Genomic DNA, 27,887 nt, shown 5'->3' with positions numbered 1-27,887 from the left:
GAAATTGGAGTCTTCCAAACACTCAATTAGTCAGTCCAGTTTTTCATGTGGTAGAAAATTTGCTATTTTAAAAAACAGATGAACTTTAAATAAAGGAAAAATAACAGCTATTGTATTTTTTAATGTATTGGATAATGCTGATTTTGTCACATTTGTATTTCAGAATGAAACTTTGTATGCAGATAGATAGTGCATAGATAATGACTGCCTTCTGAGTTTCCCAGTGTTGAAAATCTGGGATATGAGAAAAATTGGTCCCATCATTTAATTTATCCTAGTCATAGTGCAAAGCTGGTTCTTAGAAACCATAGAGCTTTTGTCCTAATCCTTTAAAATGATTTTGTAAATGAAACAAAATTTTGATCTTTTCTTTGACCAAGATTTCACAAGTGGCAGAGGTCTTTGATTCAGTCCTACACAATTTCTCTGCAGTTTCACCTTCTTCTTTTAGATGACCTTAATTTCTTTTTTCCAGCATGGTGTTTATACACAGATAGCAGGCCTTCTTAAGCATTGCATACACTGGGAGAGCAACCAGTGATGAGTCAGTAGTGGAAACTATTTAATATTGGGAAAACAGATTGAAGAAGCATTTCAGAAAGCAAGGTTGAGATTGAAAACAGTTCCTGAAAGAACAGCAAGGCAACTTTAATCATCTACACTAGCCTTTAAGCCTGTTCCAAAGCAGTTCAAGGAACCAGTTTCTTAAAATGAACTTCTTTAATAGTCATGTCACCATTGATCAGATTGTATCTGTCTCTTACCAGACTGTAAGTACTGTAGTGTAGATTGACTGCTTGTGTAAATCAGCCTGTCAGCCTTTTGACTCCATTGTGGATTTTACTGTCTCTCTTGGAATGTATTCCACTAAGAACTATTTAATGGACAAATTCAAGTGCTTCTCCATGCCCAACAGGTTTTGCACATCTAGACAATAATCCTAATATCTAGTTTCAGGCCAAGTACAAGATGGATACAATTTCTGAAACAAATACACTAGACATTTCTTATCCACCTGAAAGGGAATCTATTCAAAATACAAAGCTAAAATTTTCTCCTCTTGCTGCTACTCAAGCTAGCACCCAGTGAACCTAATGGCAAAGTCTTTCTGACAATCGTTTCCTGCTTTGTGCTTGGAATGCTGCAGTTTGTAGTCACTAGAGAGCAGTGACTGTGCACCAGAGAGTGGGATTTGGCTCTGCACTTCAATATACTAGCTGGGGTTAGACACCCAGATTTCACTGAAGTGCTTTTGAAATTTAAGTCTAATGTATTAAGACAATTCTCTTCCTTTCTGTCTTCAGATCAGCCAATTCAGTATGCCCATTCCACTTTTGAAGATGGACTTGCAAAATTGACTGTCCAAGATGCCCTACCAGAAGATGATGGCATTTATACCTGTCTGGCTGAAAACAGCACAGGACAGGCATCTTGCAGTGCTCAGGTCACAGTCAAAGGTAAATATCTCAGCCTGTTGTTATTACTGCAAAGATAGCCACAGTATTTCTTATATTTTTTTTTAGTCTTGGATCCTTAACAAAGGTGATTATAAGAGGATTCTAAGTTTTTTCTGTTGTCAGCTGGGTACCTTTTCTTCCCTTGGAGGTGTCTGCAACTTAAATGTTTTAGTACTGTGAAATGAGAAGTGATATGCATCTTTCAGGAAATGGTGTTAATGCTTGGATGTTACCAAGAAGGGCTTAGTGTGGTACAATGCAATAAGGTTAAGTTTTGGAAGAGGCGTTCCATTGTAGGAAAGGATGTCGCTGCTCCAAGAAAAGCAAGTCCATGAAAGCCATAATTCTGCACTGGGATCTGTACAAACACAGTCTAGAAGACCAGAGATCACAGTGCAGACAAGAGATGGCAGAATCCCACGGATAAATTGAAGAGTGAGGTAGTATCAATCGGTATTATGGTCTTCATTCTTAAAAATCTCACCTGGCATCAGCTTATACAGGCATTTCATTATAGCCTGGAGATGATCAGTTCCCTCCTTCTACAGTCCTTCTCCCTCAGACTCCCCCTCTCTCTGCAATGCAGCCTGTATTTGGTATTTGACATCTGCAAATGATTTTTTTCCTGGAGTTATAATAGTTTGGCACTGCCTGTCCAACAGACTGCTGAGTGACAGCTGCCAAGGGAACTATTCCATTTTTCTATGACCAAGTAATATCTGCCCCAAATTTACACATGCAGCTTCATGAGAAACACACCCTGATGCCTTGGATCCCAAGACTGTCTTCATTTGCCAATGTTCTGTGCTATTTGTCTACATCACTTGAGTGATATGCCTGCCCTTATTCTGTCTGTATGGATCCACTTGAAACGCTAGACAAGCTTAAAGTGAAAACAAACCAGTTCTGGTAGACCTATGAGTTAATTCTTGATTACCAAATTGGAAATGAAGTCATACCTTCATTGCTCTCCTCTTCCCCCTCTGAAAAAAAAAAAAAAAGGCATAAAGTAGGAAAACATTGATTTAAAATAAGCCTGAAACTAATCTGTTCTCAAAGCTGTCATTTATAATTTCGCTGAAGCATTTCATCTGAATTAGCTCAGGGCCAATTGAGAGCACTCCACCTCAAGGGAGCTGTCTTTGACATGGGACCTGCTGATTCTTCACTGGGACACAGAAACCAAAAAGACAGCCCCTGTCTTGCTAACAATTTCTGAGTTATTTTAGGCTTGACACACAATGTTAACGTGGGAGCAATGGTGACCTCGTCTTTCCCGGGGCTTGTGTACTCTGCTGAGCTATTTAAGGCTATGTAGTGGCTGTTGTGAGTTGGATTCCTCCTGTACTTTAGCTAGTCTGGGGCTAGGAAGCTGCATTGCCACTATTATGCAGAGTTAGTGCCTTTATTTTGCATCTCATTCTATTTTCTGGGAGTTACGGAGTGTGCAGGGAAGAACAAAAACAGAATTAAAAGCATGCGTGACCGGCTGTAAAAGCATGTGTTCATTTTTACAGCTTTAGCTGTCCCCTCCACTTCCTCCCTAAAACTCATTATATCCCTGCTGCCATGAGGATTGCAGTAACTTGCTCCAATACTCAGATCAATATGGATTTGCCTTCATGATTTCCAAATTTCTTCTCTATTCATACATCTTTTCCATCAGACCAATAATGCAATAATATTGCATTAAAGTTTTCTGAGTCTCTGAATGATGCTGCTAAGGCTTCTCTAAATGATCAGCTTCTGAACACAGATTACAGCAGGAAATCAGTATATGTGCAGAAATAAGAGAAAGCTTCAAAAATCCTCTCTTAACCAGACATTGATGTTTGGAATAAAGTTTGTAAAATCTGATTCTGAATTGTAACCCATCTCTCTGCAGTTCCTTTTTGTCTCCAAAATTATTTAAGGTTTTCAGGTTCCATGCAGTGCTCAGTTTGTTCATTCATTGCTAGAGAAATATTTTCCTTTTTTATGTGAAAAGTCATTTGTATTTAAGAAGGAATGGATGTTCTTGGCGCATCATCAGTATCAGACTAGTGCCAGCTTTTCCTTAACTTGTTACTGTGGTCCTTGGACACATCTCTTAGTCTGTCTGGGTCAACATTTCACTTCATATTGTCATTTTTGGCTTTGCTGTCCTAACACAGAAAGTGTCTCATGGAGGAGCATCTCTGCTGTGATTGTTGGGGAAACTTTACATGAAGTGAATTGTCTGTCTTAGCAGCAAAACTCAGTTTTCTTTTTAAAGGCAAAAAGCTCCACCTTCTGAATTAAATCAAGCTCACAGATAACTCAGAAAAGTCCAATACATCCTGGCAGCAAGACAGTGAGAAACTGTTCAAAGAAAAAAAACACGGCCATAACATAAGCCAGATGTTATGAATTGTAGTACAAGATGATACTTAAACCTGCTAGTAGATTACAGGTGCTATCTGCCCACATGTTATGTTTTCTGATCATCTTTTGTACATTCTTTGCCCTTTAGAAGATCTATTGCTTTGTTTTTGTCAAGGGGAATTTCCTTTTGTGGGATTATTGTAGGAAACAACATTTTAAAGGCTCTTTGCCCCATAAAGAACTACTGTTCCAAGTCCTGCTAAACACAAGGAGGGGGATTTTTTCAAGTACTTTCAGTACTCTTTGCATTGGGCTCTGCGTACTAGCTAGGCTTACTGGGGCATAGCATTCCTTCTAACCCATCAGTCTCAGATTAATTTGTGGTTGTCTCTTGCTTCCTTGTTATTAATTCTGCCTAGTACTGAGCAACCTCAGTCCTTCCTTTGGTTTGCATGAAAAACACTGAAGGTACTTAGCTGTTTGTAGGAGGTTTTTGGCACTGTGTCAAAAAAGTCCTACACTTCATATGGGATGGGGCATAAGAAATGCAATGGTATTAAAAAAAAAATCAAAATAAACAGTCTTCTGTTTTTTTGAGACAAGAAAATAATATCTTCAGGTCACTTAAATGATCTGATAGCTGCGTAAATTGGGATGGATCCTTTAGGTAGTCAATGGAGAATCTTAAGTTAATCAAGGTGAAGCTAAATTTGGCTTGTAAAAGACTAAGTAGACTAAATTGAATCCTCACAGCTACCTTCCTGTGACAGCAGTTTCTTACAGATGATATACAGGTAGAGATGAACTACAGAGAATGAGCAGTACTTCTTTGAAAATCCAGCTTAACAAATGCCTTCACTGCTTTTTTGAATAGAGGCCTAATACTGCCTCTCTTGGTGAGCAAATACTATTCAACAAATACTGCTACTCTGGTTCATTGTCTTTTGACCTTGTTTCTCCCTCCCTGGCAGCAGTGCACTTTCCTGACTTCACATCTGTTCCCCTTTTTCCCATCCCCTGCTTTCTGTTCACACTTTTTTGTTTGTTTGTTTGTTTTAGTGCAGCCTCCCCAGCATAAGTGTCTATGTTGGGAAGCCTGTATTCCTTCCAATCCGATTACTGTAGGCACTCATTGATCATTGGACGAGCAGATTAGAGTCACCTGAAAGCCTGTCAGAGTCCCTGCTGTAACCAGTTTATCAGAGCAGTGAAGGAAGATGCTTTCTGGGAAACCAGTTAATTTTGCTCCTGTCACTCTTCCTTCTGGTGTGTGTGGGACCATAAAATATAACCAGGTGGAAGAAAGGCTTTCAGGTAGGAGTCTTTTGTTCTAGTCATAAGAGATGCTGTCTTTAGGTTATGTGTTGTTTTTCTTTCTATCTCAGAATGACCTCCCTTAGACATTAATCTTTCAAAGAAGGTTATCTCTCCAATAAGCAACCTCTCTTTCAAGACTTAATTAAGAGGCTACAGCTTTGTTTCTCTGATATATATATTTCTGCCTAAGGTAAATGAAGTATGACATCTTACTTGCCTACAGCCATTAAATATTTGCAACAGCTTTTAAAAGTCACTATTCATGTGAAAGCATTTTGCTGTATTTCAAGCATTACATAAATGGAAAGGACTATAGAAGACTTTCCAAAATATACAAGTCTATCCTTTTCAAATGTCCAAGTGGCATTTTGAACCAGTAACCTGGTGGAACCTCTTGGCTATGTAAGAATTAGCCTCAGAGGATTAAGTGAAAGGGAGGGGTTTTTCATTATGGTATTGAAAGGTCAGAGGTAAGCTGTCATGAGCATCAAAGAAACTCTGCTCCAGTGCTTTCCATAATGTTCCCAAGTTCTTAGTTCAGAGCACTCCCTATGGGTCGCTAACAGCTTGTAAGATTAAAGTTCTTTTTTTTTTTTTTTATTTGTCTTCTTTCAGCACCTCAGCACCAAACATGAGCCACAATGCCACTACAGACCCAAAATGAAGAGCAAAAGCAAAACATGCATGGGACCTTTTAATAATATAGGATTTGTGCCATCAATATAAATTATGTTCTCTAAAGACATCTTCTCGATATAAATCATTTCCAGTAAAAGGGGAACAAATTTTGGGTGCAAATGAGAGATGAGTGCTTGCAGAATGACGCAGAAGTTAAATGAGATGCTGACAGAAAAAAAAAATGTTTATTTTAAAAAGAAAAGAAAGAAGAAAACCCCTCCACCTTACATCTTATGGTCTTCTCAACTGTGACGCAATCAAGGGCCATGAACAGATGTACCAGAATGACAGAAACCAGATGGTTATTGTAACAGCCTTCAGAATGGCCCTGCATTGGCCAAGGGGCAAACTATCCGAGCTTGGATTGCCGAATTCTATAATGCTCTTAAGTTTCAGATGTAAAGTGGAAGTCATCAAAATATATATAAAAAACTGGTAACTTAATATATGCCTGAGTAATTCTGAAAGCATGGGCATGATGTTACCCCACAGAATGTTTCCAAGAGCAGCTGATGTGGATTAGCTAATGGGAACTCAAACCGTCAGCCATCAAGCTATCTCATAGGATTAGCTAAATTTATAAAACTCTCCAGAAATGACTGTTGAGCAGGTGGGTTTGAGGTAGGCAAGCTGGAGGATGGGAGGAAGCCCTAGTTAGAATTGATCACTGAAAATTGGTCCCAAAGCATCTGAGAGTCAGATGTAGCATTTGTTTTCCTGGAGGAAAATTGACTTGGTTTCTGACACTGAATATCATTTCTGTCTGCATTCATTTTCTCATGTAGCTATGAATTCTTCCAGCTTATGTGACTTCTGTGAATTGACTTCCAAGCCAGCTTCACTGATGTTCTTTCCCATGATTACTACGTTAACTTGAATGTATCAAAGCCCAGCGCTGGTGTGCAAATATTGTGAAACAAACGATAAAGGGCAAATGCACGTTTTAGTCATTTATGTACCATCAGTTATGATGATACATCAGTCTAATGATACATCAGATGTATTTACCAGAAAAGAAAAATTTAGTCAGTAGAGTGATTATGCAACAATTAAAAACCCATGTCACAGGTAAAATGGCTAAGTACTAGAAGTGTCCTGTTTTAACATCTAAGCTTTTTGTCTCTAGTGCCTCATACTTAGGCAAAGCAAGAGTCACAAATGGTAAAGTACCTGTAGGATTGATGTTTGACTTCAAGCTACAAATCAAAGGGTGACATACATTTTTAAGCAAGTTGTTTCTCAATGTTAGAATTAAAATTATAGAGGCCATAAGACAGACTCTAAGGATATAGCTGTGTCTACTTTTTTTGCTTTTTTAAAAAGGTAATTTCGCACTTCTGTTAGTGCGAGTTTTGTTTCTTTCTATTAATTTCTCTTGGATTTAGGAGCAAACATGCGGACAGTGTTTTTGGTTTCTTCAGATTAGTCTTAAAAACTTCAGAGTGTTGATCAAGCATCTAACTGGGTTGCAGCGTAGAGTGCTGAAGCTAGTATGGCCAACCAAACTGAAAACAAAGCTGATAAGAAAAGCCCAGGGTCCCCATGCTGGAATTTACCAGTTTTGGGGGGGTTTGGGAAGGTCTTTTGGGGTGGGGCTTTTTTTTTGGGGGGGGGGAGGAGTGGTTTCAGGATAATGTCTTATTTTGAGGTATTTTTAATATAAATTCATCAAGAAGAGACAATTGACCACAAACAATGCCGTACTAGAAGTACCGTATCTTTTCTGGACATCAATGCCAAACACGTCTTGCTTTACAATTCCAGTTTGACACCAACTTCATAATATTGCTGTATTTTTTTCTTTTTTTTCTTTATACTAGTCTAACTTCAAATGTATCCTTGCTCTCAAACTGAGTCTTATTTATCTGATTTGAGGGGTTCCTTAACAGCATGCTTAGTACAGCATCCTTTTCCTAACTCACTCAACAGAGTGAGCAGAACTATTTAAATACTACCACAGGTAACTATTCTGTTGCCAATGTGGATTTGCCAGAGGAAGAAAGGAAGGACTGTTGGAGATGTAACTTTTTATATCAGTGGCAACCTCAGCAAACACTTGCACTTTATGTGATTGCCCATTCCTATTGTGCTTCTGCAGCTCATGCACAGCCCAGTTTTTTCCTAATGGAAGTGGTATCTCTATACATCATGATGCACTGCAATTAAGTCAAATTATGCCTGGGCAGCTGCATAAAACATTGAGAATGTACATGTGAAGGTGAAATTCTGCTTCAGCACTATGCACATTTTCACTGCAGAGCTAACCTGGCTTGATCTATCATAAAATGAAGCACCTTTTTTGCAGTTCTCCATGTCAGACCAGATACTAGTCAGTATCTAATGCTGGTTGGTGAATGCGTTAGCTGTGGGCCAACTGAGCTGCCTTAAAAATGGATTTAGCAGGTGTATGTGCTCAGACCTTCCATGTAGTTGCTGTTAGTGATAGTGACAAAAGAGCAGTTGCTTGATGCAAATAACAGAGGTAGTCATTAATAAGTCAGACAGTTCTGAAGGCAAATGCAAGCACCACTTCTGCTGCAAAAAATCGCAGTAAGGCTGTCACTGTTTGGCCAGCCGACTGCAGAATGATCCGCTGTGAACTCAGCTGGCTACTTCGTATCTCTGTCCCCTGCTCTCTGCATGGAGATTTTTTACAAGTGCGTGCAGGGGAGGGTGCTGATCCCGTCTTCCTGGTATCCGCTGCTAGGATACGTGGGAATGGTTCAGAGCTGTGCCCAGTGGAGGTTTAGACCGGACATTAGGAAGAATTTCTTTACCAAGAGGGTGGTTAAACACTGGAATAAGTTTCCTAGAGGTAGTTGATGCCCCAAGCCTGTCAGTGTTTAAGAGGCATTTGGACAATGCTCTTAAGAGCATGCTTTAACTTCTGGTCAGTCCTGAACTGGTCAGGCAGCTGGATTAGATGATCACTGTAAGTCCCTGCCAGCTGAAACAGCCTGTTCTATTCTGCCTGTTTCTCCCAAATCATGATTCTAACTGGTGTAGCCAGCCTTTTGATAGTGGGATTTCTGGGGTGGCATCTCTTTCAAATGCTGCGGGTTGAAGAACAAACTAGAGCAGACAAAACAGGTTAAAATGCTGATGACCTAGTGATACCCCATACAGAGGGAAAGACTCGGGAAAGAAGGAGCCTACATGGAGCTGCACGATAGGGCTGGAAGACTACCCTGCAGTAAAATAAATAGAATGCCAGATTGGGTAAAGTAGAACTCAGCCTCCTTTGTATATCCCTAACCATCCTGACTAGAACAGGCTTAAATGATTGTCAGTCTTACGTTAACAGTTTTTCTGTGTAATGCAAGGCATGTAATGGAGGTACTGCATCCAGACTTCTCCCTGCTTTTCAGTGACAGCATCTCCTCAGGATAATTAAAACATGCCTTCCATTTACAAAATACAGGTTATAACTGCAGAAATAAATGATGGGAGGTAGATGTATAAAAAGCACTGATAAGCTATTAAGCATCCAGTTCTCATGACCTAAGTTTGCAAAATGGCATACCAACCTGAGGTCTTTAATAAAGCAGAAATATCCCTACATGTCTTAAGAGCATACAGGTCTCATATTTTTTTATGCCAGCATAAATCAAGTTTGTAATTCTTGGAAAACTTGTAGAAAATATTTTGACCGTACTACTTCAGGCCTGAGACAGAAAAATACTTTACAGGAAGAAAGAAAGATGAGACAAGTGCCCTAATACCAATTTTCTGCTCTATAAAATCTGTTATTTTTTGAGTTGGTACCATTGTTAACATGAGATCTGGTAAAAGCTGGATTTATTTACAATGAAAATACATGGAGATGTGAAACTCTTTTCAGGCTCAAGAATTGTGTGTGAACCTGAGTCTTGCTTGGAGAAATTTTAGTGGAATCTGCTGCTTCTCTCTCTGGGCTTGCTCAGACAGCTTTTTAGTTAAGCATTCTCCTCAGCTCACTTGACTTATTAGCCTCTGAGCCAAAATGATATTTAAATACCATAAATGGTAAATGTTGCTGAGGCAGCCCTTTCGCACTGCTCAGAGTAGGCATTATTTGGCAGTTAACCACATGATTCTGGCAAAGATTCCTCGAGTATAATTAAATATCTTATAAGACTAAACACTGCAAGTTGTTTGCAGAGTTCTGAACATAAGGCAGCAGATTTTCTATTCTTTGCATATTCTTGGCTTGTAACCACTTGTAACTCTGATCTTGTGCAGCTGAGTTATTGCATTGAAAGCGTGTACATATGCAGTGCTGCAGCTGACCCTTCTTGAGCCAGGGGCTGGACTAGATATCTCCAGAGGTCCCTTCTGAACTCAGTTATTGATTGATTCTGTGCAGTTTTGAGCATCTGAAGTCATGATATTTCAACAGATGTCAGCATTCTGCAGCTCACATTAAAAAGCCTTCAGTTCATCTGGGTAGGCAAATGAACAAGAAAATTTACTGGAATATATAATATCCGTAAAATGTCTACTCTTTGACTGCAGGCCAGGTAAAACCCAGGTTAGTCTTTGGAAACCTTCTTAAAGTTGCATCCTGATCTGGATGTTCTTCTTCACTCTAAATTTAACATCATATCTGGAAATGGAAACGCCAAAGTGAGGTTATTGATCCTTTTTTTCCTTCTGTCCGAGTGTGTAGGTTTACCTTACATCTTCCACCTTAGAAAGTAAATGGTTGGTTGTACACTTGCAGTTAAGCTGTTACATGTGTATTGCACAATTGATTTGTAGTAGGTTAACTATTCAGCATGAATTTTCCACTTTTTCCTTTACATATTCACCCTCAACACAATCCCTTGCTTATCAATATAAAGACGTTTACAATTGTGTTCAAGCACTGTGTTCCAATCCACATCTAGGTTTGACAAAATTCAAGTGTATTTTGGCTTAGGCCGACAGCTAACATTAAGACTCCTCTTGCAATAATTTCCAGTCTTCAGATATGTGGTGGTTAAATTTAAGTAAGGACTCTATAAATCCTTGATTGAGAAAAGTAATTTTTATCACCTTAGATTTCTATTAATACAGGTTATTAGAAAAAACAGATGTGTGATATGGTCGCTGTAGATAGATTAACTTTCTGTTGGTTACACAAATGCAGGAAGACAGAATAGAAGATTAATAGAAATAGTTGTCTATCAGAGGCAATATATCTCTTTTCACATTGCCATCCAAATATGCTGAAAATCTGTATTTTTGTAAGAAACTGGAAGAGTTTAAATTCTCCTTAATCTCTGTGGATTTAATGCACTAAGTGGCTTTTTAAAACATAGATATGGATACTTATCTTTCTAACAAAAAAAATTAACCCTTAGGGGTAAGGCAATGCTGTGGGAAAAGTCTACATTCCTTTTGCTTTGTAGAAACTATATGTGGGTATATAAGGTACCCTTCAAATGCTTTGTTTACTATTTCTGGTGTCCCGGACTGTGTTTCCCACTGAGCTGTGCATATTATTACTTGCTGTTTCCCAACATTCATGCATATTAAAGCCTGAGGAAAGGCAAAAAGTCATAGGAACTATGTAAGTGGGATCATTGTGGTGGACTTTTAAATCCATCACCCTGTGTAACACCTTATCGAAAGCCTGTTGAAATGACAGAGACCACCAGCTACAAGATAATGCCCAGCTGGGCTTATGTATTATGCCAGGCCACAGATCTCTGCAAAAATTGTTAAACTTCTTGATCTCATCATTGTACAAGAGCCTTTGAGAATTCAGTGCTCCGTAAGCAGCCTTTGAGAAAACCATGGTATCTTCTGTATTATCTTGCATGATTTAACCTGCATGAAACCAACAACTGTGGTTTAAAAAATTCTGGCAGCTTTTATAGGCTACTGTAAAATACACTAGTTGCATAGTCTGCAAACAAGTTATTGTTAGGTACCTGTGTTTTATCAAGCCACCCTATGTAGCGTTTTCTGATGTTACTCATGAATTGCTTTAATGTGATCCACCTGTGTGGAACTCACTGCAGTAGCAGAAGTTGACTGGGAAAAGGAAAGGGAGGGAGAAAATGAACTGCCTGGGGTGCAGGTTTTTTTAGTCACTATGGCTGTGTGTTAACCCTTACATTCTTTTTCATTCTTAGAGGTGAACCAACTCCTACTTGAAAGTAACAAGTAGTAATAAGTAGTAAGTGGTGAGGCAGAGGTTAAATGGCTATAGGTGATTAGAGCGCATTACCATAATAGGAAGAGATCAGATCTCCTCTTTTTCACATCCAATTGATTAAGCCTGGGGATACATAGATATGTAACAGTAATGCCCTTATGCTGATGTCAGACAAAATTTTCTTTAGGTCCCAGATTTCCTTTCTGGTGACAGATGTGCCATATTTTTATCATCTGAAGTTTTGGCAGCAAAAATACCCTGCAGTGTTATGAAAGAGATTGTTTCAGCCAGAAGCATAGTGAATTGCTGTGTCTGACCTGGGAGCTGTACCAGTGCTTTCTTCTTTCTCTTCCTTCCCCCTGCTTTGGGCTATGAAGCCAGCTGTCAGTGAAAAGCACACTAATTTTGAACCCTAGAGGAGATTGTGTGATGAAAGGGGCTTTGGAGGAATGAATGAAGAGCAAGCTCTTACACTGGCTTTTTGTTGTGTGCAGCTTCCTTATTTGTGTCCTGTTTTATTTGTCTCCTTGCCCTTCATGTTCTTGGTTTAAGTCACAGATTTTGTTCCAGATGTGTGAAACTAGCCAGCACCTAGCTGTAGCCAGGGAACGTGAACTTTTATTATTGCTACGCTTTCTGAAGCTACCCTTTTGCAAAAAGTGCCTGGGTTTGGGTTTTTTGTTGTGTATGGATTCCCTTTACTACTTTCCTGGCAAAATAATCATCCAACTGTTTTCAAAAGGAAATAAATTCACACAGTATCTTTTCGCCATAAATGGGAATCATGGAATTATTTGCTTAATCTTGAATGAGCAGAGTTTCTTCTTTTCCCAAGTACCCTCCAAAATCAAATTGATTGCTATGTTTCCAAACAAGAGCTGTAAAGGCTAAAATTGAAGAAGCGCTTAGATACCTTAAAATAAACTGTGAAAATGTACAGTGCAGCTGTCTGAAAGTAAATTTGTGAAATATTAAAGCCTTCACCAGAGGAACACTGAGTCATTACATGGTGCTGTGCAATAAATAAACAACTAAAAACATTTGCAAGCTTCAGAAGAATTTGAAAATGGTTAACATTCAGTCATTGTAATTTAGCCTCTGAATGATTCTATCAGTCCCTTCTGAGAAAATGCAGTGATTTTAGAGTAAGACTAAATAAAACGAAGTAACATATCTAAAACTGGCTATGTTGTCTTGTGTAAAATATCTGTAAGAAACTGAAGTTGTCAGTAGGTCAGTTTATTTTTTTTCTAAGTCTAGAAGTCCACAATATAAAATTTTAAGTAAAGGAAGAAATATTATATGAAATAAGCCTCTATGGTTTCTTAATGAACAAATAGCATTTATGGATTAGAACCCAAGATTTTTACTTGTTGCTGCAAAGTCAGGAAACATCAGAAAATTTTTGTGATATTCTACTTAAGTCTCTTCATACAAGAAGTCAGCATAAACCTATGTAGTGCTTAAATTCAGGGTAAACTCTGTTTTGAAGATTTGTGTGATGGTGAGGTAGCTTCTGCCCCCACCCCTTCATTTTAATTTGACATTTTCACTCACAAATAATGAGTAATGATCAGTAACAAGTTTTTCTTCATTCTTTAATCCTGCAGGTCACTCTTTTGGGATAGGGGCCTGCACCCCCACTACATCTTCTCAATGTCACTCATATTAGTATATCTCACCAGCACAGGGTATATCTGTCTGAGATAGCTTCAGAAACTGAGGCCTAACTTTCCTGTAATCTTGTTGGGTTTATAATTCATACATGCAATTACTGTGAATTATATGCTTGCTCCCTTTTAATGTTTATGCAGCTCTGTGCAAAAAGTTGGTTTTATTCCAGTATATGAAACTTATTTCTTCAGCACATATTTCAGAGGAGTTAGCATTGCTGAAAAATCCCTTTGGGAAAATTATTTTGCTCTATTTCCTCTGTAGCTGCTCACCCATTTCTTTTTAATAAGCTGAGGCTGTTATACCGTGTTGTCTTCCTTGATTACAGAAATCCGTTTATTTAGACTACGTGGAACAGGCACGCCAGTTTAATAAAGCAAAAAGTCAGCTGCAAGGGATGTAGAGTACTTAATGCTGTTTGTACCAGGGCTCTGCTGGAGGCAGCTCAGTCTGTTCTGGGAGAACTGCTGTTAGAGCAGCTACTAGTGAATTTGTTTCCTGGTCATCATTAACTCTCTCATGGGAGCTGTTTCAGTTTATTTTTCTGTTATCTGTCCTCTCTGAAGGCTTGTACTTCTCCAGTCATACCCCAAATCTGTTCCTCTGTTGGTCTAAAACCACAGTTCTGCTTTTATTTTCCTTTCCCTTCTCCCCTTTTATTGCATAGCTGCCTTCTTGTTTTGCAGTTATATGAATTATTTCAATAAAAGGGATCAGAAAAAAACGTATTATTTGTCTTTTCCTTTATTTTTTTCCTATGCTTCCTTCCTGTCTTGTTTGGGTTTTTTTTTCCTTTTCTTCTTTTCTTCTTCTTTTCCTCCTTTTTGACATTATATAGATTTCTGCTTTCTTTCCTGAGTCCGTTTCAATTTGAGGAACAAAGGGATTTTCTGCAAGGCATTAGAGTAGAGAAGGAGCATGTACTGATATTGCTTAGTACAGTGGCTGTTTGAAGCTCTATCGTTGAGTATTTTCTATGCAGTATTAATTGCTTAGGAACAGGTGCTATAGGAAGCCCTGAGACTGATCAGTGTGGCCTGATGGTAAATCAGGCATTTCAGAGTATTAAGTCCATAACATCAAACTGAATCGGTCTCAGTCAGATCCCATATTTCCATTCTCACATTCATCAATATCTTGCTGCTCAGTGCCAAGAAAAGACCTACGATATAAGCCAGCAAGACAAGATTTTGGCTAGAAAAAACTTTGCTAGAGAAGAGGGAAAACTTCCTCTCCAGGCAGCTTCCAAATTTACATTGGGCTCAAATAACCCTGGGACAAGCTTAGCTTCTTGCATCCCAGAGGTTCAGTAGATCTGCTTAGTGAGATGCTTACAGTTTTTCTAATCACTGTCCTTTTATGAATGGTGGTTTTGTTCCAGCCTGGCACTTTGTGTTGATGTAATACTATTTTGGATGATCTTGGTATATCTTTGAAATTTTTGAAGGTGGGAATAAGTAAAATGAAGCTATTTTCATGTACGGACAGAAAGTTGGGTGGCATTTTAAAGGCAAGACGTAAGAGGTCTGAACTCAAGCTAAGCAAAACAAGAAGTGTATCCAAGTGACTGATAAATATTTATGACTTCTTACATTTGGTCATGATCACCACTTTGTCTTCAGAAGTGTCTTTGCTTAGGCTTTTAGAGCAGAAATGTCTTTCCCGCTCTACTGTACTGTTTAGGTCACAGATCAATGATGTTGCTTCATAGCTTCTGAATCCAAGATGGAGGAGACCACTGCTGATACTGGAAGTTACATACCTATTGCAGATAGATTTGCTTTTTAAAAGTGATCAGTTTAACTCCAACGCTCATAATTTGATTGTAGAGCCTCAAAACAATGAAAAATAAAAAATAAAAAAGGCTCCAAACCAACAGTTTGTTTTGTGATACATGTTGATATCCTCAGGTTTCGATCTTTCCCATCATCAATCAGTAATACAAGAGAGGAGTATGATGAACTCAAATCCATTTGATATTGAGCATCTAATAATCTAAATGGTTTGTAGTTCCATATGGTGACAAATCTTGTATTATTGTGAGTTTACATTTTTAATTAATCAATCATGAGAATAGCAATTTATAAGACATCTTAAAGATTTTTATGTGAATTTAGAAGTTATTAAAGGCATTGAATTGTTGGTAACAAGTTGTTGGGGATTTTTTTGCACCTAAGCATGTGTACTTGGGGAAAATTAGTGTAAATTTCTGTGTGATACTCTAAGATATCTCTTAACCATGATATAAGAGAATCCCTGGAGGAAGAATAGTTCCATTCCCATTTCTTGCATTTCTGCTTGGACTACTGGCAATGCAAACCAGATATATTGGGTGGTTTCAGTGATTTTTGCCTTCTGAGAGCTGAAACAAACCCACTGACTCAAAATTGGTTTGAAGCTTAGGTCAGTTAAATTTTGTCATGGGAATTCCTGTACAAGACCCCTTTTGTTCTCTTCTTGACTTCACAGAAAAGAAGAGCAGCAAGAATACAGAAAGTTCACAGGCTGTCAAGTTAAACAAGAATTTTGCACCCATCTTCCATAAAGGCCTGACTGACCTCAAAGTAATGGATGGAAGTCAAGTGATAATGACTGTAGAGGTATCAGGTGCGTAGGTACAGAACAGTATTATTTAAAAATTTTAAGTCCTGTCGCAAAGTATTTGGTTTTTCCCACTGTCTTTTTCTTTTAGCAGGTGCCCTAGCATTTTGAAATAATACTTCCAGGAACCAGTATTTTGAAACTAAAAGCTAGGTTTGTCTAATGTGATCTTCAGAGTGGATGAACATTGTCCAGTGTTAATGTGTTCAGACCAGTACAGTTGCTTCTTTATCATAACAACAACAAAAAATAATGCTATTATTGGGTCCTGCTGTTGAACTGAAACTAAGTCTCAGTGGATTCGTAAGAGCTTTTGTTGTGAACCAAACGACTGAATTCATGTCAGCAAGGATAAGATACTTTATGAAGATCAACAAGGACAAGTTTAAGGTCTTGCACCTAAGCAAGCACAATCCAAGTGTGTAGCACAGGCTGGGATCTACTTGGCTGGGAAGCAGCTCTCTGGAAAGGGACCCGAGTGTCCTGGTGGACAGCAAACTTAATGTGAGTAAACAGTGTGCAGCTGTGTCAAAGAAATCCATCAGGATGGTGGGTTACATGAGCAAGGGCATCACTAGCAGAAATCAAGATGTCGCTGTCCCACTCACTGCTTGTCAGACCAAGCCTGGAACTAAACAGTATTCAGTTTAGTCCCTCTTGTAAAAAAAAGAGATGTGAATAGGCTGGAGAGGATGCAGAGAAGGGCCACAAAAATGACCAAAGTACTGGAAAGCCTGCTGAATGAGGACAGGCTGTTGTGGTTTAAACCCAGTCAGGCAACTTGTTCACTCACTCCCAGTGAGTGGTGCCGAGCTGACAACAATCAAGGCCCCCCCCCCCCTCCCCCCCAACCGGGGCTCTCCTCTTCCCCGCTCCCGGAGAAACGGGGAGGAGGATCGAGAGAGTGCAACTCCTACGGGTTGAGACAAGAACAGTCCAGCAACAAATCACCACCACTACTATCAGCTAAAACAATGATAAGGGAAAATAACAAGGGAAGAGAATACGATACCACCGGCCAAGAAACGAGTCCCACCCAGAAGCCCCTGTCCTTCCGGGTAACTCCCAGTTACCCCCCACCCCAGGCATGACGTGCTGTGGTATGGAATACCTCTTTGGCTAGCCCAGGTCAGGCGTCCTGTCTCTGCTTCCTCCCGGCTTCCCCTTCTCCCTGGCAGAGCATGAGCCTCACAAAGTCCTTGGCCAAACCAAAACATCGCTATCAGCTCTGTTCCCAAGCCAAAAGTCAACACACTGCACTGCACCAGCTACCAAGGAGGAGAAAAATGACTGCTACTGCTGAACCCAGGACACAGGCTGAGAGAGGTGGGCTTGCTCAGCCTAGAAAAAAGATGGCTCAGGGGAGAGCTTATCCCCATATTGCAGTATTTAAAGGGTGGCTACAAGGAAGATGGAAACTCCCTTTTTGCAAGGAGACACGTGGAAAAGATGGGGGGTAATGTGCACAAATTAATCCAGAGGAGATTCTGACTGGTCACAAGAAGGACATTTTTCACAAAGAGAACAGTGAGCCATTGCAATAATCTCCCCAGCAGAGTGGTAGATTCCCCAACACTGAACACTTTTAAGATTCGGCTGGGCAGGGTGCTGGGGCATCTAGTCTAGGTCATGCTTTCCCTAGAAAGGTTGGACCAGATGATCCTTGAATCACCTCCAACCTGTTATTCTGTGACTCTGTAAGATTAGCGATGCAGGAAAGAGCAGTCCTGGTATGAATGTTGTTAATAGAAACCCTTGGTAATCACCTTTATGGGATCTAGAACTCATTCTCCCTTTCTGTTGTACAAATGCTTCCCTTACTCATGCGTATTTTAGCTGTAATAAGACAGACTTATAACTATTCCACATTATACATCATCAGCAGTTAATGACATTCCTGAATATTTTGAATGGAATTGCAAAATCAATGGCAGAAAGCAGCCAAACTTGTTCATTTGGTAAATCAATATATGGTGGTGTTTTGTGAGTGTCTGATTTTCATTGTTTCTTTTTTTTTCAGCTAATCCCCCTCCTGAAATCATCTGGCTGCACAATGGGAAAGAAATCCAAGAGACAGAAGATTTCCACTTTGAGAAGAAAGGCAATGAGTACAGTCTGTACATCCAAGAAGTATTTCCTGAAGACACTGGCAAATACACCTGTGAAGCCTGGAATGAATTAGGAGAAACTCAGACACAGGCTACATTAACAGTACAAGGTATAAAGTTCTTCTCCACCTTAGGAAATGCTAAAGGAAAATTATTCAAATGTGCAGAAGATGTATCTACTTAAGTACATGAGTGTTTGTAAGGTCTGTTGTGAAGAATGCTAGGAGTACTCATTCTCTGCACCTGAATTAAAAGGGATATTGAGCAAAAGCAACTTTAAAAAAAAATGGTTTTACTGTGGAACATTCTGTTACTATTTCAAAAATGCATTTGTGAATCCAGTTCTGAGGGACAGTGCAAAACTTCTGCTAAATGCAGCTTCAGATTATAACTATAAAGCTTGCTTAGTTGTGGATTTAATATAAACAATTTAGTTATGTTCTTCTTTCTAATTAAAGCCCCGAGGTTTTGGAAAAGCTGTCTAGGAGCCAGGTATTCTTGCTTCAATATTAGCATTGTAGTGGTAGCAAGTGAGGAACACATGATTTCTGCAATTTGAGAACTGTCTGCAAAAAAACCTGGTTTTGAATCTCCACATATAATGTAAGTCCCGCCATAAACGCTGAATTGCCTACAAGCTTCCAGCTATTGGGCATTCACTACATACGTAACAGGGGACTTCATCTAATCTTACTGTATGCCAACATTTTCCCATCACCATTACCGAGGATTCTCATAAATCAGTGGGAGACTTGTAGTATTTTTCATGTTAAGGATCTTAAACCCAGGATTTCAGAGAGCTGTGCCCTGGGGGGTGGGTCTGTAGTCTGTTGTCACTGTCTGTTCCCCCGAAATCTAGTCTCAGTGTCAATCTTCTATATTAAATGCAATTGTATAAATTGTTAATGATGATTTATTACATGAGTTCTCAGCTGCGCAGCTGTTGTAGTACCATCACTTGTCCTTAAGGCTATTCATATGCATATTCTCTGTATTCTATATAAGGACAAATCTTCAAGATTCCTTTTAGGGGAGCTTTAAAGTCCCTTTGTTTTTCTCTTAATATAAGCCTGGCTAGAGCCAGTAAACTGCCAAATAAATGATTAATTTTAGTACCAACACAAGTTACTCCCAAAATTAAAGCCTGACTTATTTTCAATTATAAACTTATACCCTGCATGTTCAAAATAACTTTGCTTGTCTGTGATTGTTTTCCCTGAAATTAGTTAGCTTACCAGTTACATTCAAGCTTGCCTTTTCTCCTGATTTGCAAACTGTGTTTGTAAACTACAGAACCTCAGGATGGTATTCAGCCCTGGTTCATTAGCAAACCACGATCAGTGACAGCAGCTCCTGGGCAAAATGTCCTTATATCCTGTGCCATTGCTGGAGATCCTTTCCCCACTGTTCACTGGTTTAAAGATGGACAAGAAATAATGCCGGGAACAGCATGTGAAATCCTGCAAAATGAAGACATCTTCACACTGGTTTTGAGGAATGTGCAGTCTCGCCATGCAGGGCAATATGAAATTCAGCTCAGGTATGTTTGCTATGAAAACAGCTTGTTCCCCTGGAACAATTATATTTACCCTCAAGTTGAAATTCCCACCTGAAGAAGATGAGTTCCATCCCATTCCCATAAATCAGTAGAGTATTAAAGGAGCAAAATATTTCTGAGGGATATAAAGAACCAATAAAGAGGAGAGAAGAAACACAAGAAAAGTCAGAAAGAAGGACAAAGCAGTACAGTTTCCTTTTGGGATCCTGAGGAACAAAGTGGCAGCAATATGGGAAAAAAAAAAAAAGGGGGGGGGGGGAGATTCCAAGCAAGGGAAACCACAATCAGTGTCGTGATTTTGGAGCTATTTTTTATCGAGTTTGACATCTCTCCAGATATTTTAAAGGATCCATGCTTTCCATGGGAACAACCTGACCAGGAAGGGCTGTTCCACAAGATTATAAACCATACCACTGAGGAAAGAAAGGATTTCCTGGTCGTGTTTGAATTTTATGTGGAAGTTGTAGTTGTCTTTTTCTGATGAAATGAGGTACGCTTATGCCTTAAACCTGTCATCATTCCTGCAGAATTTGGAAGAGCTATTTTGAATTTTGTTTAATTTATTTTGTCTATTTATTTTCTGGTAAAATAACTGTTCTTTAAATGATTGTCATGGTTTAAGTCCAGCCTGGTAACTCAGAACCACGCAGCCACTTGCTCACTCCCCATTTCCCCCACCCCCACTTCTGGAGGGATGGAGAGGAGAATCGAAAGAATGCAACTCCCACAGGTTGAGATAAGAACAGTTTAGTAACTAAGGTATAACACAAATCACTACTGCTACCACCAATAATAATAATGATACGGGAAATAACAAGGGGAGACAACATAAAACTAAAAGAGGAAAAGAAAAAAAATGAACACAAGTGATGCACAATACAACCGCTCACCACCCACCGACTGACACCCAGCCTGACCCAAGCAGTGATCTGGGACTTCCAGGTAACTGCCCCCAGTTTATATACTTGGCATGGTGTGCTATTGTATGGAATACCCCTTTGGCTAGTTTGGGTCAGGTGTCCTGTCTCTGCTTCCTCACAGCTTCTTGTGCCCTTCCTCACTAGCAGAGCATGAGACTGAAAAAGTCCTTGATCCGGAATAAGCATTACTTAACAAAACCTAAAAGCATTGGTGTTTTATCCGTATTGTTCTCAGACTAAAGTGGAAAACACAGCACTGCACCAGCTGCTAAGAAGGAGAAAAAGAACTGTTACAGCTGAGCCCAGGACACTGAGGAATCAGATTTGCTGGTTCTTTACCTTGTAGAAAGTACCACAACATTCTCCACCTCCAGCCTTAATTACATATTCCCTATGTGGTTATAGAAAACTTAGTGTACAGCTTTAAATCGATGTTATCATTTGTTCTATGCTATTTACTGTGCATGTAAATGTACATGTAGATTTATTGCCTTACTTGGCTAATATTTGTAACTTTCTTAGAATTTATTTAACCATCATGGGCATTTGAATCCATTACACTGGAAGAAAATTATCTGTTCTGCTCCACATGCTAGTTTTTTTAGTCCAGATGGACTAGTCTGGCAGGCAATTTAGACAGATACTGCCGAGTAGTGTTAGCACTGCAGTTCTGCACTGCTTGCACTTGCCTGGTTTATGGTGGGTTTTGTCTTTTTCATGCTATAAACAAGTTAGTTTAATTTCATATACTTCAGTCTAGGACAAAAATTAGAACTGAATTCTCCTTTGCTTGACTGCAAACAAATTACTCATGTCTTCCTAATCCAAGGAAGGAGGGCATATTTTAGTAAATTTTACCCATTTAACCTCTAAACAGTGAGTTTATTTTTATAGTTACACTTTATTTTCCAGTCAGTATTGCCTGAATGATGGACATGTCACTATGTAGATGCCTAGCTCTAAGGTATGTTTCCATAGACTACCATAGGCAGCCAGAAACTAGCATCAGTGTATTTTAGTATTTAAAATCAGACGAGGCATTCACTTTTCACTAGAAAAGGGTGCTTCAGGAAAATGTAACTGCTTATAGCAAGGTTTCCTATAATGAAGTTTTTCTGCACTGAATTTCAGGTCTTATTACTAACATCTATGTAAGTAGAGCTATATGTACCATAACCTTTTTGCAAATAAGCTCCTCAGTAGATTTAGACCCTTTGTGCTCTGCAATAAATTAGAATCATAGAATCATAGAATCGTTAGGGTTGGAAAGGACCTTAAGATCATCTAGTTCCAACCCCCCTGCCGTGGGCAGGGACACCTTACGCTAAATCATATCACCCAAGGCCTCGTCCAACCTGGTCTTGAACACTGCCAGGGATGGAGCATTCACAGCCTCCCTGGGCAACCCATTCCAGTGCCTCACCACCCTAACAGGAAAAAATTTCCAGCACCTTGTTGATTTTCATGTGCCTTAGCATGCCTTCCAGGAGAACCTGCTCCAAGATTTTGTCAGGCACAGAGGTGAGACTGACTGGTCTGTAATTCCCCAGGTCATCCATTTTCCCCTTCTTGAAAATGGGGGTTATATTTCCCTTTTTCCAGTCATCGGGAACTTCATCTGACTGCCATGATTTCTCAAATATGATGGCCAGCGGCTTCGCAACTTCATTCGCCAGCTCCTTCAGGACCCTCGGATGGATCTCATCAGGTCCCATGGACTTGTGCACATTCAGATTTTTAAGATGGTCTCGAACCAGTTCCTCTCCTACAGTGGGCGCAAGGTCTTCATTCTCACAGTCCCTGCATCTGCCTTCCAAGACTTGGGTAGTTTGGTCAGAGCCTTTGGCAATGAAGACCGAATCAAAGAAGTCATTCAGAACCTCATGAAATTGTGAGATGACTTCTTTCAGAACAATTGGCTTGTTTGCAATCGCCTAGGTCATCTACAACATTCATAATGCTGATCTGTGCTAGTCATGTCTACATGTCCTTGCATCTAAGAAAAGCATTTTTGGGGATCAGTGGCATGTCTGACACTCGACTTCTGGCAGGATTAGAAACACCAGTTCAATTTCATTAAGGTCCCTATCCTCTACATAACAGAGGAGGCCAAACTGGGAGAATTCCTACCTTTTGATAGCATGTTTCCACACTTCGGTTTGTGTGCCTGGACATCCTGATGGTGTCACTTGAACTGAAAGAGAATGAGATATTTCAGCAAAACTTCAGGGGTAGAAGTAGGAAAGAGGAAGAACAAAGGAGAGCCAAGAAGGTTTTGTGGAAGACTTTGTTGGAGGACTTCGTTGTGGCTGACTTAAGCAAGTCAACCTTAATGATCAGGTGTAGCTGGTGATTACCCAGGCCAAATTCATCATTGAAGACATTTGTCAGTGTCTGACAGTATCATGACTCTAGAACATACAGAATGTACACTTGGAAAATAAATCATTTCAGAAAATTAGCAGAGAACAATCTGGGGCGGGGGGGGAGGTGGTAAGAAGAAGTAAAGTTGTAGCTAGAGAGCAGCATGCTTGTTTCAGTTATTCCCTAATCCTTTTACTGGAGAAACAGCCGGGGATCATGTTGGCTTTTTTCTAATCCATAATAAGTAAAGATACTATGCTGCGCTCTGAGCAAGGAGAATGCTGATTCCTCTTTTTACCCTGCTGTCATTTGTAAAATTACAGGTACTTTTTGGGGAAAAGAAAGCCATATGCTTTTAAACAATTGTTTGTATACTATTGTATGACAGAGAAGTAACTGCCTCAGGAATACCCAAGGAATCAAATGTTAGCTGTATAACTTCAAGCTTGCAATAGAGCTTAGATAATTTTCAGCAGCAACTAGTCTTGTCTAAATAGGTGTTGAACTGCCTGTAGTTGTCTTGAATACTTGATATAAAATTGTTTATATATTTAGAAACAAATTTAACAGTACCTTAGAGGAGGAGAGCTGTGTTTAGTGTCTTTCTGTCAAAAACTCCTACAAAGTCCATTTAAAATAAGGAATAACTGAAAAACCACGAGTCAATTCACTGAAGTTTATAGAAAAGTTGACAGTGGGCTATTTTTAAACATTATCATTTTATTTTGAAATAAATGTGCAACTCCTTTTCATGTGTTAATTTTAGAAGCATGCTGCATAGCTGCCTTTAGGGAGTCATTCTTTCTCCAACTCCTTTAATTTAGTTTGGCCATGGTTTCCTACCAGTGTTAAATACTTTCCAATTTTCTTCTGCATTATTCTTGAGCTCTAAATTCTATCCTACTGCCACCACAATTTTCCTTTGTGTTGGCTGCTCACAATTTAAAACTCTGATCTTAAAAAATTGGGTTTAACAAAAGATCTACTTGTCTCTTCTTAGTTCTGTCTCCTTTCATCAGAGTAAGCTGACAACTCTGTGTAGCCTAGGGTGATCCTAGTGTGATCCATCAATGGCTGCTGGTTGGCTTTCTGTCTTACCGTCCCTCAGCATTATTTAGAATATGTGTTTGCTTTGCCTTTTACTACATAGAATACTAAGAGTGAATTATACAAAGATGATCACTGTAGCCTTCTCTGGTCTTTGTTTCAGACACAGAACTCTGATTCCTCCACATTTGCATTCTTCATTTTAATTATCTTGATAATGCTTCATTGAGGCTGTTATTGCTCAGTCCTCAAGGAATGGTGCTGCATAAATATAAAAAGAACAACAGATTCACCCATTACTGTAGTTCATCTATTGAAATTTGAACAATTTGCAGCCTGCAAAATTCCAGCCCATGCAGTTGAGGGGTAACAATCAGTCAGAATCTCCATGAAACAATCATCTGTTTTGCTAACCTTTGTCTTCTCAGATGCTGAGTATTTCTCTTCCCCCCCACTCCATCTTCCATAAAAGTCTAGTTAGTGTTAATTATTCTTCTTTAAAGACTTTTATAATCTGATCAAAATCTGAGGTAAACATCTTATAAATCAGTGGTACCTTGAATACTCTGTAATTCAGGTTATATAAAAAGCAGTTGTAAGTTTACATTGCATTACACTGAAAAGTAAATATGGTTCCATCTTTCTGCAAAATACAGTTTGCAAACCTTGTTTTCTGCTATGAACACATTGTCTATTTGTAGGAAAGATAACCATGACTCCTTCCTGTTTCATTCTCCCACTTAGTGCTGTAAAATGAAAATGTTTGGCTTTTCAGGTATAAAAACTTTTGGGCCAAACCCTTAAGTGAGGTAGATCAGTGCATCCTTTTTGAAGCCAGTGGGGCTGCTCTGCTTTGTGTCAGCTAAAGCTGTGATCCAGCAGATTAGTTGCATTCTTTGGGGTTAAAGCTTCATGGACTCTACGTTCTCTTAACTAACACACAAAAGAGTTGCAAAACCTCGTTCTGAGTCTTTCCAGTTACGTGCCCTGAAGCACCAACTATAGCTAAGGATCAACTGCTTTGCCCCTTTCAGTTCATTCTTAAAAAAAAATGTAATTTACTCTGCAATACTTGTTTCACACTTTGTAGGCCAGTAGGAGTTTTTCGTATGCCCCACACTATAATTAACAGCGCTTTTTTATCTCTTCCTCCAGAGGGTGCTTCCTAGGGACATGAAGACAGTAAGTCTCATCTAAGGTTCAGTGAAAGTATTTGAGGAGATTCTGCCAAGAAACTAGTATTTCAAGATATTTTGAACATAAAAGCCATTCCAGGGAAAACTGATCCCACAATAGGACAGAGAGCTATTTTTAAAATTGCTTCAGGCTTTGCAGCTGGGGTTTTATTTGGTTTTAGTATCTGTGGGGGTATTATTATTCCTTAACATTTTAGAGATAAGTCTGGTGTATGGGCATTCTACAGAACAATCCTGCAAAAGTCAACAATTCCAGACACTACTTTACGGCATAGCTACTAAGCGTAGGTGTTATCCATTTCTATCATTATTCTACAATAACAGAGCCACTAAGACCTGTCTTTGTCTGTGGTTTTGTTGATAAAATGCCAACATGGAGAACCTCAAGTTTCAAAAGTAATATTTTTATTGCTAAGATTCAAAACAGCAGAGATATGAAAGACTTGAAGTGGTGCTTGGGTATTACAAAGCTCTATTTTTCCTAACTGCTCTTATGTATCTTGTCTAGGTTCTGAAGTTGCGCAAATGTAAAAATATTTACAAAGTTCCCAGTATTAATCTTGATTGAATTTAGCATCTAAACAATCCAGTCCTTCTTAATTTTTCTTGGCTTGTTTCTCTTTTTCCATCTAGTGAACTCCAAGGTGGGTCAGTGCTATTAACTTTACCTTTTTAGTCTCTGCAACTGCATCCGGAGACAAAATTATGCTCTCCCTGCTCCTCAAATCAGTAACTTGCCTTGATTTCACTGCGAGCAGGACTTGCCCTGAGAAGGCTATGCTTTTGAACAGGGATATAATGAATTAGACACAGACTCAAGGTTTGTATCCAGTGTTCACTTGAAGCAGAAATCATAATTAAGATCAAAAAACTAACTTCTGAATCATTTTTCCATTTAGGTACTTCTATGTCCCACTGTTGCCATAATTTGTAAGTGCTTCCCAAGGTTTTAAAAATAGAAAGAACAAAATGCTCTCCTGTTTTCTTACCCCTCCTTTACTTTCCAAACCCTGTGAAAAATAGCTTAGTTTAGGGAGGTTTACTTTGCTTTCCTTATTTGCTCTTTGCATATGTGAAGAATTTGCAGAGGGAAAGATACATTGCAGAAATGGGTCCTGAAGAAATGCTATTATTCTTCACAGTGGTCAGGACCACATTCAGTACCTCTACATCCCTCTCCTGGGAGAGTGCTGTCTCTGTTACTTTAACCTCTCCCACTGGTGACACAGTTCTTGTCGGCAAATATTTTTGCCATATGGTCATGACAGATGCTGAGCAGTGGTGCCTTCTAATTTGACGTGTGCTCTAAACTGTCTATACTTTAACATGCATGGCTTCTACTTTGTCAGCTCTGGATTGGTTTTAAGATCTTCTGGTAAACCAAGAGCCTGCTGATAGCGCTGTAGCCCTGGTGAATGAGAAAGTGCTTGATCTGTTTGATAGTGAGTCTGATTGTGGCTTTCAGTGCTTGGATTTCACTGCTTGGATTTCACTGCTTGGATTGCTTTCAGTGGCAGTTTCTAGTGTACATATTCAGATTTGTTGGATATAGTGTGTTGAACGCATTTCTCTGGCTTCTTGTTAATCATCTTAAGGTCAAATAAGAGGTCTTCTACCAGCAGGGCCTTTACTTTGCAATTCAGTTACTTCGGTTAACCCCACCAATTCCTTCTTGGCATGAAAGGCTTGATTTTTGTACATTTTCTAAGGCAAAAAAAAGCAATGGGAATTTATATGAAAAGGTGAAGGCACTAGTTTCTTTTATAAAGACATAACTTAGGGATGTATCTGCGATTATGATCTTGCCTGCTGTGACTTCATTGCCAGTTGCAAATGGGTAAAATTATAGTTTATTCACCCAAACAAGATCGTATCTAGGAATGTATTTCCAAACACTATTTAAAAAAAAAGGCCAGAAAATACGTTTATGGCAATCTAACAGAAAGGAACTCCTGAGTCTGTTTTAAATTTCAGGAAAAGGGGTACTTGAAGGTGCTCTTACCTAGCAAGTCTTTTGAAAGCAAAACACAGCTAGAAAAAACAGCCTCTCTTTTCTTCCTCCCTGCAATGCATATGTGTTTTGTTCATGTCCAGGAAATGTTTTCAGTAGCAAAAACTATTTTTGTTTGAAAAACAAAAATCATTCCGGAGTTTCTAGTCCATTTACAAGTTTATACTTAAACTAGGAAGGATGAAAGTTTTCACTAATAAAAGATATCTCTAGTCCCTATCAGTTCAAGTCTGTTTTTTTTTAACAGCAGTCAAGCGAGCGGTCGCAAGAGTTACACAACTGCTGCCCTGGGGGAGTTAAATTTTGCTTTTGGCATCTCCTGTGTTAAGTGGAGAAAAGACATTTGGGGCTAGAAGAATGATATATATCTGCAGGAGGGAGGGAGTGGAAGGGGTGAGGGGAACACTTTAAATGAATTCTTTAATGGGAGCCCTTTCCAGAAGGCATCCATGGTATTCCTCTGCAAAAGGAAGAATAAGTACTCAGCAC

At 39.2% G+C, this 27,887-nt stretch overlaps 1 protein-coding gene and 1 long non-coding RNA gene across 5 annotated transcripts in view; one reads left to right on the top strand and one right to left on the bottom strand.

Annotated features, from left to right (window-relative positions):
- Window positions 1–27,887, top strand: part of MYLK (myosin light chain kinase) — a 226,943-nt gene that overhangs the window by 120,716 nt on the left and 78,340 nt on the right. For all 4 annotated transcript variants that reach the window (XM_057430189.1, XM_057430188.1, XM_057430191.1 and 1 more), the window contains 4 exons: window positions 1,305–1,457; window positions 16,063–16,200; window positions 18,215–18,412; window positions 19,596–19,842. In XM_057430189.1, coding sequence (XP_057286172.1) covers window positions 1,305–1,457; window positions 16,063–16,200; window positions 18,215–18,412; window positions 19,596–19,842 — 736 coding nt within the window. The remainder of the gene's footprint in view (window positions 1–1,304; window positions 1,458–16,062; window positions 16,201–18,214; window positions 18,413–19,595; window positions 19,843–27,887) is intronic.
- LOC130610369 (uncharacterized) lies at window positions 5,546–11,298 on the bottom strand. Its single transcript, XR_008975038.1, has 3 exons — window positions 11,214–11,298; window positions 9,323–9,460; window positions 5,546–5,960 (listed from the first exon to the last, which is right to left on the bottom strand). It is a non-coding gene; the product is annotated as an uncharacterized LOC130610369 (long non-coding RNA).

The sequence above is a fragment of the Pezoporus wallicus genome, unplaced genomic scaffold, assembly GCF_028554395.1.
Source record: "Pezoporus wallicus isolate ANWC-B61680 ecotype Strahan unplaced genomic scaffold, APGP_CSIRO_Pwel_v1 contig_5261, whole genome shotgun sequence".
Classification (NCBI taxonomy): Eukaryota; Metazoa; Chordata; class Aves; order Psittaciformes; family Psittacidae; genus Pezoporus; species Pezoporus wallicus.
This window is presented reverse-complemented; position numbering and strand designations above follow the sequence as displayed.